General features: G+C 47.2%; 1 protein-coding gene across 4 annotated transcripts in view; it reads right to left on the bottom strand.

Annotated features, from left to right (window-relative positions):
* The window catches only part of TRIM66 (tripartite motif containing 66), a 75,519-nt gene that overhangs the window by 40,826 nt on the left and 18,673 nt on the right, over positions 1–16,020 (bottom strand). For all 4 annotated transcript variants that reach the window (XM_062196551.1, XM_062196552.1, XM_062196553.1 and 1 more), the window contains exons 3-4: positions 2,585–2,688; positions 1,090–1,237 (exon numbers count right to left, since the gene is read on the bottom strand). In XM_062196551.1, the coding sequence (XP_062052535.1) occupies positions 1,090–1,237; positions 2,585–2,688 (252 nt within the window). The remainder of the gene's footprint in view (positions 1–1,089; positions 1,238–2,584; positions 2,689–16,020) is intronic.

Here is a 16,020-nt window from a genome sequence, read left to right as displayed (position 1 = left end):
TCCAGCAGTGAGGGTCCATGGCACAAGGAAGAATTCAGGTTTAGCTTGGGTGAATTTGCTCTGCTGCCCAGACCCAGACCCCCAGGAAGCCCCAGCACCCCACCACCTGCCTGGGGTTGAGGACAGGGCTTCCTACTGCTGCACATGGATCTCCTGCAGAACAATGAACCCTCCAAAATTAACCTAAACTCTTCATTAATCAGGCTTCTATTATTGTGGGGCTAAAGCCAGCTATCAGCCTTGCCAGGTTACAGGCTAGATCACGAACTTGGTTCCTATGTGTCTGACAAACGTAAATCCCCTCACTCCCCACCACCACCACCACAATTCAAGAGCCTTGGGAAAAGACTTCCAGGAAATGTCATTTAAAAGAGATAGTTCTGGGGCCAGTGCTGTGGTGTGGCAGGTAAAAGCTGCCGCCTGCAGTGCTGGCATCCCATATGGGTGCTGGTTCTAGTCCCGGCTGCTCTACTTCCGATCCAGCTCTCTGCTGTGGCCTGGGAAAGCAGTGGAAGATGGTCCAAGTCCTTGGGCCCCTGCACCCGCATGGGAGACCCAGAAGAAGCTCCTGGTTCCTGGCTTCGGATCGGCACAGCTCAGGCTGTTGCGGACAGTTGGGGAGTGAACCAGTGGATGGAAGACCTCTCTCTCCCTTTCTCTCTCTCTGTCTCTCCTTCTCTCTGTGTGTGTAACTCTGACTTTCAAATAAATAAATCTTTTTAAAAAATTAAGAGAGTTAGTGCTAGATGGACAAATGGACAAGCTCTGACCCCTGAACTCCCACCACTGCTAACCTAAACAAGCAACAAAACAGAAATGCAGCATGGTTGTTCTAAACAGAGGTGGAACACAGGGAACTCATCTAGCTTCCACGGTAATTCAAGACCATTCTCCCACATTCTCACCACATTCACGTACCCTGACTCCCCGTGGGGGAGAGGCTAGACTCTGAAGGAAACTTCCTTCCTCTGGGAAAGACGCTGAGGCTACCCTTTCTTTCCTTCCCAGCAGGGAAACAAGGTCAGAGTTATTGTCCAAGGACTTTAGCACCAGGGCATGGGAGCTGGTGGGGAGAGCGGGCTGTGGTACCTGGTGATCCTTTCTGGGTCCGGGGAAAGAGTGGGCCCCCAGGTCCAGGGCTGTGCTGGTGCTCCTCAGTGCAGGAACTGCACAGCCAGCGATTGCAGTAAGTGCACAGGATATGTGCTGCCCTCTTCTCCTTGCACTCGGAGCAGTTCTGGAAGCAGAGAGTTCTGGAGTTACTGACAATGTCCTCATTTGGCCTCTATAAGTGACCAACTCTCTAGGGACTGAGGTCCTATAGGGCTGTTCCTCTACTACTTTGAAGTGTAGTCTATTCTGGAGAGCAGCCTGGGAGTGAGAAGTCAGGGCTTGGAGGGAAGGCATCCTTTTTTACCTAAAAGAACAAAGGCTGCCTTGGGGCTGCTCATACTATCCCCTGCCTGAAGCAGAGGATACCCGGATGAATAAGCCAGCCCAGGCAGGTGGGACCCATCACTGTTGTGATAAAGGATGCAGCAGGTGCTAAGAAAGAAAAGGGTGGCCACCAAAGTATTCACAAACAGATAACATTTGAATTGGATATTGAATGACTAGTAGACTACTCTCAGGTGGATGATGGAAGATAACAGAGGGAAAGCACAGGCAAAACCAAAACAATTCAACATGCCTGCAGAGGGGAGAAAGTCCCAGATACAAAGAGATGATCAAGTACAGCTGTGATTCCACACCTGGGGTCTGCCTGGCCTGAGAGCCCCTTGTTCTCTCCTAGTCCAAGTGTTGGCTCATTTGGTCAGCAAATATCTTGTCAGAGCTGATGTAAAAACATTAGAAGAGAAGTTTTGGAAACAATTGAGTCATACAAGCCACCAAGTTGGTGCTGATCCTGAAAGTCTCACTGATTTAACTTGAAGTTAACAATATGTAGAACCATCTCCGTAGCACCCAGCTCAGAGCCTGTACAGTCAGACATTCAGTAAGAGTTAGAAGCAGGGACAAGTGAGTAAATAAGTGAGTGAACAAAATAACAAAATCGAGTAGCAAGGAAACCACAGTGGTGAGATGAACAGAAGGGGCACCACTCAGTACGTGATGGGCAATCTAAGGAACGAGGGCAAAGGTGACAGCTGGCAAATGGGCTCAAGACTAATGAGCTCATTTAATCTAGGTTTGTACGTGAATTTCAACTGGGGGAGAGGGGAAGGAAATAAAAGCCCAGTGATATTTCTCAGTAAGAGCTCTGAGAGAGAGACAAACACTTGGATACATTAAGTGGTCCTTAATGTACCTTCAGATACATTCACCTTCTGCCCAAAGCATTGACAACAACAACAAAAAGGTGACAGCCTATAATTTTCACTTAACAGAAAACCCCTACTTTGCTTTCCCCATTTCAAACGTTTTTATTTTCTTCTAGATAGAAGGATGGATAGGTTGCTGGTTAGGCAAATTGATGGAGGAGTATTAAGTCAGATGGAGTAATGAGTGGACAGACACTTAAGGACAGGATCACCACAGATTCCTGAAAGACAGCAGTTTTGCTTCTTTCTTTGTCTGGACTTACCCTGGCCATCTTGGGTTGCCTGGTAGGAAAGCACTGCAGGAAAAAATGCTCAGTTACATCCCTGGTAAGGTACACGCGCTTACACCCTGGACAGGAGATGAGCTCTGGTGGGGGAAAGAAAGACAGCAGTCAAGACAACAAAGCAGACTATACATAAGGTCTAGACAGAGGCTCTCTAGTGCACAATACCTACTTGTGCCACAATGAGCTATATTCGATGCCACAGCCTGCATTTACCACGTAGATACTCTGAATGTGGCCATCAGGAACTTGCCCTGCTTCTGACAATCAGGTGCCTTCTTGCTGCTCCCATTCCTCATTCCACATCCTGAGAGCCTAGCTGACATCACTGGCCAAACTCCAGAGTTTAACCCATGGCACAGTTCCAAATCATTGAGGCTACCATGTAGCTAGATTAATTTAAAGATCTCAAAGCTGGAGATTCTAGGAGGCTCTAGCCAGAAAAGACAAGGCCTCCTTGCCTGCTCACAGAGGAGGTATTTTTCTTTTGGTATAGCCAATACTGACCCCGCTGCCCCTGGGGCTCAGATGGTCCTTCGCTTGACAATCTCCACCATAAGTCATGACATGTATATATTTTACCTGTGAACAGCTTGACCTCTTCCTTCTCCCCAGAGAAATATAGCAATCTCCAACACATTCCTCAGTATAAGGACCATGAGACTGCCACCATGGAGACCGAAGTGACACCTCAGGCCCGCCCTAAGAGCAGTTAACCCACTGGGAACATGGAACCTAGTTTTGTGAGCAAGGCAATCCAGGGATGAGCATGACCTGGGAAGGGGCTGGCTATGGCAGCAAAGGCATCAGGACTGCCACAGTCTTCTCTGCTTCATCTCATCAAAATAGAAAAGAATGATACAATGGCAGCCCCTCAGGACTTGAAGTCAGACAAATGTTAAATCCAAATACTATGTTTACCCCCCAACGACCTTGGGCAAGTCACTTAATCTCATTTCTATGCCTGTTATTTTTTATAATAGATAAATTAGAAAGGCAAAATAAGACTTGCTGGGAGGATTAAATTAGATACAACTTGCAAAAATACATAGTCCTAGGGTCCTCTATGAATGTGGACTCTGAATTTAAAAGATTCCTCATTCAAGGTAAGGCAATAAACTCAATTATCAAGTCTCCCTGGTGATAGAAGTCAGATGTTTTGAGTGGTAGATTGAAAAAATATCCACAAATCCCTCTTCCTGCATTCATGCCCTTGCATTTCTACCATGAAAAGGTAGAACTCTGTATCCTTTGAACTTAGGTTTGCCTTGTGACTTGCTTTAGCCAACAGAATATACCAAGAGTGATGCTGAACTAGTTCCAACTCCAGATCTCAAGCAGTTTGATATGATTCTGGTCTTGCTGTTAGATTTTTTTTTTTTTTTTTTTTGACAGGCAGAGTGGATGGTGAGAGAGAGACAGAGAGAAAGGTCTTCCTTTTTGGTTGGTTCAACCCCCAATGGCTGCTACGGCTGGCGCATCACGCTGATCCGAAGCCAGGAGCCAGGTGCTTCTCCTGGTCTCCCATTGGGTGCAGGGCCAAAGGACTTGGGCCATCCTCCACTGCACTCCTGGGCCACAGCAGAGAGCTGGCCTGGAAGAGGAGCAACCGGGACAGAATTCGGAGCCCTGACTAGGACTAGAACCCAGTGTGCCGGCGCCGCAGGCGGAGGATTAGCCTAGTGAGCTATGGTGGCGCCAGTGCTGTTAGATTTCTAAGACTGCTATGTGAAAAACCTAACCTGAAGTTAAAATTGCTGGAAGAGGTCACAGATGAAGAGGCCTTAGCCATCTGGGACATCCCACCAGAGTGCATCATAACCCAGCTAGTCCCTACTGACCCACCAGCTGGACACAAACACAGGTGCACGGACAGCCAAGATTAGTCACGTCCAGCCCAGACCAGAAGAATTACCCCGAGAATTCTAGCCCCAATTGTCAACCCGTGGAACTGTAAACAAAATAAAGTTCAGTTGTTTTGACCACTTTGAGGGTTGCTCATTACACAGGAAATGCTTATTCCTACATCCTGGAAAAATCAAAATTGACAAAACCATTCAAAGAAACACTCCTGCAGTCTGCACAGAGCCATGGGCTTTAATGACAGAATGGTTCCTGGAATCTCCCGGATACTCTCCTGCTGGTCCGGAACAGTGACCAGAGGTGGGGAAGGATGCTTTCCGCAGATGGCATCGTCCAGAGAAACCAGGTGACTATCCCTCCCTTCCACCGGCTCTCCCTGGGGAGACCCTCCTCATGCAACCCCAGCACAGAGACAATGCTTTAATTGCTGAAAATGATTTACACAAGACTTCCAACTCCCTGGTTCCAGATGCCCAGTAGTAACACAGCATCATTAGCAGCGTGAAAAAAGACAAAGGACTGAATATGTCAGACAAGGCCTCCTTATACATTCGCTACCTCCCTTGACCTTAAAGCCAAGATCCTCATCTGTATACACAAGGCCCTTTCCAAAATGGCCTTATCCCACTCCAGTCTCATCCCTAGCTTCATCCACCATAAACGTATCTTTGCAATGTCAAATATCCCTAACCCTTTCCGTATAATACTCTTTCTTGCTTTCCTTTTCAGATAAACTCCTATTCATCCTTTCAAGCCTGTTCAAATGTTCCATCTTTGAGAAGCAGTGTTGATTTCCCCAAGGATAAGCTAATTAGTCCTCCTTCTGGGATCCCACAATATCCTGAACATCCTTCTAGTACAACAAACATCACATTGCTTTTCACCTGTTTATATGTCTGCATACAAAAATAACCTCCTTTGGCTTTAAAAGATATTGCTTAGCTTTCTAGCAGATTGGACAATTATATTTCCTTTGGGTTTGTGGATTCATAGCCACCAAAAGTAGTAAAAAGCTACCTGGAAATCTTCTGGGTGATGAAAAAAATCCAGCCCAGGATGATAAAGGAAAGCACAGGCATGGTGCTTGGGAAAGGTTATGAGTTGGGATTTGTGGGTTCTAGCCCAGGCTTGCCTCTGTTTGGCTGTGTAACTTGGGGTGAGTCACCCCCTTTCTCTGAACTTTACTAAATAGCACAGAAGTATGGATCACCCAATCCTTTTCTTCTGCCTAAGGCAGCCAAGCTTCAGAAATATTCTCCGGGAGGCACCCTGGCTATCATCTTTATCAGACAATCAGGGGGACAGGCTTGTGGCCGAGGGGAGGCCTGTTGTAAAAGAGCACTCCTCTGAAGAGGGCTGCTGAAGCAGAGCGCTGAGAGACAGAATGAACACAGTGCTGCACGCACTGTCCGAGGGGGCTGAGGGCCAGCGCGGACACAGAGGACTTGCGCTTTTTGTGTCACATACCTCTGTTGTCTTCTCTTCCTCCAGGTGATCCCTATCCCCCATCAAGCTGTGTCAACCCGAGGCTTCCTCCCATCTTTCACTGAGAATCCCAAAATGAAGTTGTATTTCAGATAACAGAAATATAGCAGTATAAACTCTTAGGGATACTTTATATACACTGATGTATATAAAATAACCCAACATCTTCTCATAATATTGAATATTAATTTAGTTATGAATACATACTCAAGTCATATCATACATAAAATATTGTTCATATATAGTGGGACTTTTTTTCCATGTGAATGAGTCAAATGACAGCTTTGAGCTTTTATTTCACACAGGAAACTCAATTCTGAGCAGCACAGAGCCAGGACCCCAAGGTCACATGACTCTCCCAAAGGAGGTGGGACTTCTGTTTCCAAAATAAGGAAGTCACAGCACCAGAGGTCTTCCTGGTATGCCTGGGAGAACAGCTCTGAAAGCCAAGTACATTTTGTCCATCTGTCTTGAGCATGAAACTTCTGGTCCCTAGCAGGTAGGGGGCAAATTTACATCAATTTACTATCATTTTACGTACCAGAAACTTTACAGATATTATCTCATTTAATTATCAAAGCATCTCTAAGAGATAGGCCTTGTCCCAATTTTACAGTTGGAGAGACTCAGGCTCCAAAGAAGTCACTCATCACAGATTAGACAAGGCAGAGCAGAACTATGACAGGAACCCAAGCATGTCTGCCTCAAAAACCTATGCCCTTTCCACTCTGCTATACTCCTCTCTGATTCAATTGGGAATAAACAAGACAATTTTGCTTTAATTATTGAGATAAATTGATTATAAATAAAATATTACATAACAATGATCAGACTATAATAACAACCTGATCCTGGTCTCCAGCTCTGGACTCCGAGAATCTTGAAGCAGCTTCCTGGAAGCTAGCTCAGCTGTGCTGAAAGTTTTAAGAAATATGATCTTGGGGTTGGCCTGTGGCAGAGTAGGTTAAGCGTCTACCTGTGGCGCCCACATCACACATGGGCACTGGTTCAAATCCTGGCTGCTCTATTTCTGATCCAGCTCCCAGCTGATGACCTGGGAAAGCAGTGGAAGATGACCCAGCTGCTTGGGCCCCTGCACCCATTTGGGAGACCTGGAACAAGCTCCTGGCTCCTAGCTTTGGATCGGTCCAGCTCCAGCCATTGTGGACATTTGTGGAGTGAATCTGCAGATGGAAGACCTCTCTCTCTCTCTGTCTCTCAATCTCTTTCTGTTACTGCCTTTCAAATACATAAATAAAATCTTTATTTTAAAAAAAGAAATATGATTTGGAGCAAAGTCAAGTGAAATGAAGTTTTTCTGGAGGCAGTTTCATTCTAAAGAGCAGTGGTACTCAAACTTTGCTGCAAATTCAAATCATAAGTAGAGCCTTAAATATCCTGATGCCCAGTCTATCCCCATATCAATTAAACCAGAGTTCCAGTAAGTTGGGTCCAAATAGCAGGATTAAAAAAAAATTCTCTGATTACAAGATACCACAAGTTTGAGGACCAGCAGTTAGAGAGAATGACCTCTTCCCCTGAGGCTGAGCCTGGTAGCTCTGTCTCCTGTATCCTGAAGCTGAGAAAGGCAGGCTCACAGTTTTCAAAAGAGGCTCCAAGAAGTTACAACAAACTCTGAATGCAGCAATGATGATTTTCCCTTTGTCAGGGAAAATGGCTTTCTCCCAACAGATAGAGGCTGTCCTGATATGCAGGTACCCGGGAAGCTGGTGCTGAGATGAAGACACATTTTTGCCTTCCCTATTCCCAACTCAAGGATCCAAAACAGGCTTAGGGTGCATCCAGAGGCCTGGCACTACAAAGACTGCCACTAGGGCCTAACAAGCATGCTGAGCCCAAGACTTAGCAAGGCAGCAAGGAAGGGGGCCTAGAAAGGGTAATCTACCCTTGAGACATGGACAGCAGGGAGAAGGCAACATGGGTACTAGAGGGCTGGGATAGGGGAGAAACCTCAAAGAGTTCTCAGAAAGCTGGCATTGGGTCAGCTCAGGCTGCCAGGTAAGGACACACATGTCCCATGTGCAGAAGCTTTTGTCCAGTGCTCAACAAGGTTAGGAAGCCCTTCATTCCACAGCTCTTATGCAGAGCTCCATGAAACTTTGCAACTGAGGCCCAAGCTCTTGCCCCAAAGCAGCAGTGACATCTCTTGAAGCAGCCTGAGCTCCCCTGTCAGCCCCCACTTGGAGAACCAAGGGGACACAGACTCTCACTGTTCCTTTAGCCAATTCCCTACCACACAGACAGTGGCACGGAGTCTCCAACAGAGGGAGGGACTTAGCTAACAACCACCTAGCCCCTTATAAAACCTAGGTGCTATCTAAACCACTGAGCAATCCCTGATTTTCCCCGTAGTCACAGGTAAGACACTACCTCCCTCAGCTTCTGCCAGGCACTGTGCATGGAGGAAGAGCACCTGGTTGGATCCTTTGGCAGGCTGGCTATCCTCACTAACCATTCCTGCCCTCCCAGCCCAGGGCACCCCGGTTAAAGCCCCCACCACACAAGCCCCTGATGCTTTCAGAGAAACATCACCTTAGAGAAACACTACAGCCATTCACCAGATGCCTAGTCCCTGCAAGAAAGACAGATTTTGATCCAAGACACCGCCAGGCGAATGCTGTCTTTGCCCCTGGCTGCCAGCAGGCTTACCTGTGGCCCTGCTGCCCTGAGATTAGAGCAACACCTGGGAGAGATGTCAGAGGAGAGAAGTCAGAGGAGCGACAGGTGAGACCACCACAGGTCCCCGAGGATGTTGCATACCAAGTGCCCAGGAACACCCTCCCCGCATGCTGCAGCCAGCTGGGCTGCAGGGCCTACGCTTCAGGGAGCTGGGTACTGGGTGGGGTAGGGGGCGCAGCCTGGAGCCTCTCCTCCTTTTTCTGATGCATCCTCAGCCAGGGCTGCGTTTCTCTAGCTCACCTGAGATGCTCCTTCAAGAAAGAGCTTGGTTGACTCCTCCTGTTCCTGTTTATCTCGAAGGCTCTGCAGCAATTTTCCCAAACTGAACAGCAAGAGGCAGACCTCAAAGAGGCGACTCTCTTCCTAGCTGCATCTCCTTCCTAATCCTCTGGGTGCCTTGGAATAGAAGCTCAGAAGGAAGAAAACGAGATTTTCAACTTTCAGGAACTAGCTCTGTCGCCTCTGCACAGCTCGGGAGGCCATCACTCTCAGTCTTTTAGGACTCGATCCAAAAATCCTTCAGCCCTCCATGTTCCCCAAAATGACAGTGCTCATGTGTGGCTGGAACCTGCCCCGATCCGGCAGCTCATTTAAATAGAGCTCATCACAACAACAGTGTTGGTGGAGAAGTGAGTAGCTGCAGGGCCCTGGGGACCCCCTGTTTATACGTAGGAAGAATGATGCAATCTGGGTATCAAAATAGCAATCCAGAATGGAATAACAGGCTCACGCAGCAGCGGTGCCTGCACAGCCAGAGCTCGAGTTGACACACTCTGTCAGCCCCACACTGCTGCAGCACGCAGATGCCAGGCACACACTCTCACCGCATCATTTTAAAAAACAGCAGGAGCCCGAGATATCCCTCCAGGCCCCCCAGCGCTCAAGGAGGGTGTTAGGGTGGGGGATGGGGGAGGGCCTGCGACAGACATTAAGATCTGTCTCCTACACACTCACCTGCTCCTGCCACTTCACCTGAAGTCCTTATCCTGTGACGTCACAGTCAGTTGCCATAGTGACCAATTGTCCGTCACAAGCAGAGGATTAGGACTTCAGATAGAGGAGACACATTTTTATGATGCACAAAGGTCCCGGGAGGCATCCCTGGCAGCTAACTCTACCCCCCAGGGACATACAGGCGTACACAAGCAGGGAGGGAAAAGGGGAAGAAAAAACAGGGCTGACTGGGAGGAAAGGCATTAGGAAGGGGCAAGACTGCAAATACAGGATGATTTCAAGATCACAGAGCAAATGGACTGGGGGAAGTGGCAGGGAAGGAGTTGGAAAGATTGGCAAGGGAGGAAGCTCCTGAAAGACCCTGAATATTACACTAAGGAGCTCAACCTTTATCCTGAGGGGGGGGGAAAAAGAGAGAGAGAGACAGCCTAACAAGATTCTGGAGAAAGGCTGAGCTGGGCTTTATAATTATCTTAAAGGACTGGGGAGAGGGAGGGCAGGGAGGAAGCTTGTCCAATTGAACATTAGTAGACTCCTGAATGCAGGGAGAGACAGAAAGAAGGGACAAAAGAGTTGATTCAAAAGGAACCAACACAGGGCCAGCGCTGTGGCAGAGTGGGTAAAGCTGCTGCCTGCAGTGCTGGCATCCCATGTGGGTGCCGGTTCGAGTCCCAGCTTTTCCACTTCTGATCTAGTTCTCTGCTATGGCCTGGGAAAGCAGTGGAAGATGGCCCAAGTCCTTGGGACCCTGTGCCACAAAGGAGACCCAGAAGAAGCGCCTGGCTCCTGGCTTCAGATCGGTGCAGCTCTGGCCAATGCAGCCATTGGGGAGTCACCATCGGATGGAAGATCTCTCTCTCTCTCTCTCTCTCTCTCTGCTTCTGCCTCTCTGTAACTCTGCCTTTCAAATAAAATGAATAAATCTTTTTAAAAAAGGAAAAAAAAGGAGCCAACAGGACACGATCAAAACAGGATGCTCATGGGTAGCAGTGGTATGTAAAAAAAAAAAAAAAAAAAAGGAGTCAGGTGGATGGGTTGTCATGACCAGAAACAGGTAGAGGCGGCAGAAGACAGCAGCTGCCTGATTCTACCTTACTTGTGTCCTGCTTCCTCTGATATCCATGCCCTCTTGAGGTCAGGCCTTGAGCTGGCTTTGTGGTGGCAACAGGTTAAACTGTGTGACTCTGGTATCCCATATGGGTGCCAGTTCGAGCCCTGGCTGCTCCACTTTCCATCCAGCTCTCTACTGGTGTACTTGGTATTTGGGCACCTACCACCCATGTGGTAAACCCAAAAGAAGCTCCTGACTTCCAGCATTGGCCTCACCCAGCCCCAGCTATTGAAGACATTTGGGGAGTAAACCAGCAGATGAAAGATGTCTCTCTGTCCCTCTCTCTCTCTCTCTCTAACTCTGCCTTCAAATAAAATAAATAAATCTTTAAACAACAACAAAAAATCTGGGCTCATTCTGCCTTGCCTAGATCAGTGATCAGGAGAGTTTGTTAGAAATCCTCAACTTGCCAATCCAAATCTCTTGGGTATGACTGTGGGACGAGGGATCTGTATTGTTAGCAAGTTTCCCAAATATTTCCTAGGCATTGAGACCAGCCCTTATTCAAGGACTAGCAGTTGGGAACCAATGGCCAGGACAACTGTAGAAGCTTCCTAGCAGGTTTATTGTATCCAGTCCTATCTCCTCCATTCACCCCTCTTACTAAGCCAGGATGATTATTTTTTAAAATACAGATTTGGTTATATTCCACTGATAAAAAAAATCTCCAGTGGATCTCACTATCCACAGAATAGCTTAAATGGACTAAGATCCTGCACAAAATTTCCTCCTGAACGGAGTTCCCATTTTTCTCATCCAAGCATCTCACACCATAGGCCATGCAAAATTTACTCTATCTTATCCTAAATATTTGCTATTCCCTCTCCTCCAACACAACACTCTACCTGGGATTTCCTTCCATATTTTTCTGGCCCTGTATAGTTCCTGTACAATTATTCCTACCTGATGCCACTCACATGTTCAAACCCACCCAATTTCCCAAGAGCCTAAAATGGGATCAAAACTACAGCCTGTGTTTTTGTAAATAAAGCCTGCCGTCATGGAACTCAGTTTACTGGAACACGGTCTTGCCCACTCATCTCCATGTTTCAGTGTTACCACTGCAGAGTTGAGTAGCTATGACTTTATGATATGCAAAACCCGAAATATTTACTATCTAGCCCTTTACAGAACAAGTTTATCGACCTATAGTCTAAAGCAATAGCTTGTAAAATTACTCTCATTTCACCCTTTAGGGTTCAATCCTGACAACAGGGACTTTGCTTGTCTCCAAGCCTACTCCCATCCCTGTGAGCTCTCATTCTGATACCTGGTACACACCTGAGCTGGACCCTCAAGTCTGAGTAGGACAAGGACAGGGCATTCATGAAGAAGGAACAGCATAAACAGAGGATTCTAAATGTCAAAATGTGAGGTCTCTTTGGAGATATTTTGTGAAGGCTAAAACATGTAGAGGGATGGCAGTAAATGAAGATGTGAAATGAGTTTGAGGTCATATTGGGAAGAACTCTGAAGGCCTGGCTAAGTTTCTGTTCTGAACTTCATCCAATGGAGAGCCTTGAAGTAGCTAGAAGTGTAGAAGAAATGGTCAGGACGAACCTAGAAGGTTTAGGAGCATAACCCACAGTGGCAATGGGTAAACTGAGGTCAGGAAAAATGTCTCTGTAGGAAAGAACAGAGAAGTATGAGATCAGGCCAGGGTACATAGCGACTGAGGGGCAGGGCCAGCAGCAGATCTGAGCCAGGAGTCAGAACTTGTGTGTGAAGCTAGGTGACTGGCTGAAGATGGATGCCTGGTCTGCAGCCTTCAGAGCCCATGCTCCCTGGAACTTGACTGTTGAATAAGTTTTTCTGTGCCAGTGGAATGCAGAAGTTACAGGAGGTATGAGTGTGAGTGCATCTCATATAATAGACCCTCACTAATCCAAGTGGCACTTCTCTTTTTTTAAGATTTATTTATTTATTTGAGATGTCAATTACAGACAGAGAGAGGCAAAAACAGAGCAAGAAAGAGGTCTTTGATCTGCTGGTTCACTCCCCTGATGGCTGCAATGGGCAGAGCTGTGCCGAGCCAAAGCCAGGAGCTAGGAGCTTTTTCTGGGTCTCCCACAGGAGGGGTGCAGGGGCCCAAGCACTTGGGCCATATTCCACTGCTTTCCCAGGCCACAGCAGAGAGCTGAATCAGAAGAGCAGCCAGGATTTGAACTGGTGCCCATATAGGATGCAGGCAGCGGCTTTACCCACTACGCCACTGCGCCAGACCCCTCTAACTCTTTTTCACCCCAAATCTCAATAGCCAACCATAAACTGATACACTGACATACTTCACACAAAGCACTGACCACATTTCCAACTGTGCTGGAGGCAGGGGAAGGGGGGACACCAAGGGCAGCATCCTTGTCTAGAACTGCAGTTTCTGCTGGCCCTCAGGCCTAGGCAAGCCCCAGATTGTCAGGCAAGGCAGCTGGATTTTTTTCCCCTGGCTCTGCAAGTGATCAATTACGCAACCTGCAGCAGAATCCTACCCATTTTTGGATTCCCAATGCCTCATTTATGCAGAGAGCAGGTGGAGATGAATTCTACGGGCTTTTCCTGCTCTCTGGCCTTTACAGTAATCAATTAGGACTAACCCCTGTGAATGAGAGAGTCCCAGTGACAACAGGCCTCTCTGAGACCCCACCCAGCAATTACAAACACCTCAAACTCCCTCCCTCAGCAACTCTGCTCTGACTGTAGCATTACTGGCTATATACAAGCAGTACCTGTGGCAACAAGCACATCCCCCAGAGCACAGCCGGCCTCCTTCCTATTACCAGGGGAATTGCTCTCCCAGTAACGGGTACTTTTCTGAGGTGCCAGTGCTACTTGCAGGGCCCTAGAGAGCCAATTAAGGTGAGGGAACTGTTCATGAACTAAAAAAGCCACCCCATTGATAAGGCTCCAGAGCTCCAGCTTCTGCACCTGCTGCACATCCACAGCCCGGCTCAGCAGCCTGCCCCTCCACCTGGGAGACTTGGGTCACTGCTCACAACATACCCCATCAAGGTTGGACATAACTCTTCATGACCTGGAATGAGAAAACAGCAGTCACCTGTCTCCCAGGTTTCAGATGCTGAGAACTTATCTCCTGCCTCCCATTCTCACTCAAAACCATTATAGCCCCTCCAGCTGAGCTGCTCATTAAGAATCATTTCCCTCTCTGACTCTGAGGTTGTAGCATCTTGCATCAGTTCCCTCTCTTTGAATCTTCCCAAAGCCCCAAGGTTGCCCACCAAGGGATAGCAATTGCTTCCGCTTTCAGCACTGTTAAGTGTACAAAGGACATGCTGTGACCCTCTACCAGCTTCAGGAGGAATGGGCCTATCATGGCTATTTGGTGTTCTTAGAGATCATCAAGATCAGCCTTGAAAGCCAGAGAGGGCCTGGGATTTCCCCGTCAGTTAGTGCTGGAGCCTGGGATTGCCTGGTCAGTTAGTGCAGGAGTCCACATGAGCCACAGAGGCTGTGACTTCAGACCAGGGCTCTTCCTCTATCCCAGTTGCATTCCCCATTTTTAAAATGAGAAAAGGGGTAGGGGGGAGAGCCAGTGCCATGGCTCACTTGGTTAATCCTCTGCCTGCGGCGCCAGCATCCCATATGGGCGCCAGGTTCTAGTCCCAGCTGCCCCTCTTCCAGTCCAGCTCTCTGCTGTGGCTCGGGAGGGCAGTGGAGGATGGCCCAAGTGCTTGGGCACCTGCACCCACATGGGAGACCAGGAAGAAGCACCTGGCTCCTGGGTTTGGATTGGCGCAGCGCCAGCTGTGGCAGCCATTTTGGGGGTGAACTAACGGAAAGAAGACCTTTCTCTCTGTCTCTCTCTCTCACTGTCTATAACTCTACCTGTCAAATAAAAAAAAAAATAATAAAATAAGAAAAGGAAAAACAAGTAGATTCTAGAATTTGGATCTGCGAATCAGTCTCACAGCCACAATTTGCATTTAGTCCATCTGAAGAGGGAAAAAAAATGTTCCCTTTACTTATATGGGAAGGAAATAGCCAATTAATTCAGCCCCTCCCCCACCACCTAAAACAACAAATAAAATCACAGGAACCCTAAGAAGCTTGAAGGCAGAGCTAGCACATAGTAAATGTCAGTTTTCAGGGATGCTAGCTTCCTTAAGAACTTGCTACATTCATTTAACATATCGCTGTGGTACCCAGTGACCAACTTTCCAGGTAGAATTTGACCTGGGATCATTTGTAATTAGACTTAAAAGCATACACAGGGGCTGGTGCTGTGGCGTAGTGGTGAAAGCCACCGCCTGCAGTGCCGGCATCCCATATGGCTGCCGGTTCAAGTTCCGGCTGCTCCACTTCCGATCCAGCTCTCTGTTATGGCCTAGGAAAGTAGTGGAGGATGGCCCAAGTCCATGGGCCCCTGCACCCACATGGGAGACCCGGAGGAGGCCCCTGGGTCCTGGCTTCTAAATGGCGCAGTTCCGGCAGTTGCAACCAACTGGGGAGTGAACTAGCAGACGGAAGACCTCTCTGTCTCTCCTTCTCTTTCTGTGTAACTCTTTTAAATAAATAAATAAATCTTTTTTTAAAAAAGCATATATAGATGCTCTTCAATTTATGCTAGAATTATGTCTTGATAAATCTATAGTAAACTGAAAATATCATTAAGCTGAAAATACATTTAGTACACTTAACCTACTGAATATGATTGCTTAATCAAACCTATCCCTTTTTTTAATTTTTAAAAAAGAGTTTTTTTTATTTGAAATACACAGTTATAGAGAGGGAGAGATAGATCTTCCATCTGCTGGTTCATTTGTCAAATGGCCACAGACTTGGCCATACCCAGAGCCTGGAACTCTATTCCGGTCTCTGATATGGATAGTAGGGGCCAAAGTACTTGGGCCATCTTCCACAGCTTTTACAGTTACATTAGCAAGAAGCTGGATTGGAAGTGGGAAAGCCAGGACTCGAAATAGCACTCATATGGGAGGCTAGTGTTGCAAGCGGTAGCTTAACCCACTGCACCACAATGCCAGCCCCAACCTAACCTGTCTTAAATATGTCCCGAACACTCACATCAACCTACAGTTGGATAAAATCATCTAACATAAATAATTCATAATGAAGTATTGCACATCTCTTGTAGTTTACTAAAAGTGAAAAACAGAATGACTATATAGGTATTCTTTCACATCATCTTAAAGCCAAAAAATCATAAATTGAACCATGTTAAGTAGAGAGATCCCTATAGCCCCAAGTAGATATTCTCAGTGGTTAAGTAGATCCATCTCCATTATCAGTCATTCTGTAGCTCTAGTCACCCCTCTACATGGCTAGGCCA

The sequence above is a fragment of the Lepus europaeus genome, chromosome 7 (assembly GCF_033115175.1).
Source record: "Lepus europaeus isolate LE1 chromosome 7, mLepTim1.pri, whole genome shotgun sequence".
Lineage (NCBI taxonomy): Eukaryota > Metazoa > Chordata > Mammalia > Lagomorpha > Leporidae > Lepus > Lepus europaeus.
The sequence above is the reverse complement of the archived record's forward strand: the minus strand, read 5'-3'. Positions and strand labels throughout refer to the sequence as shown.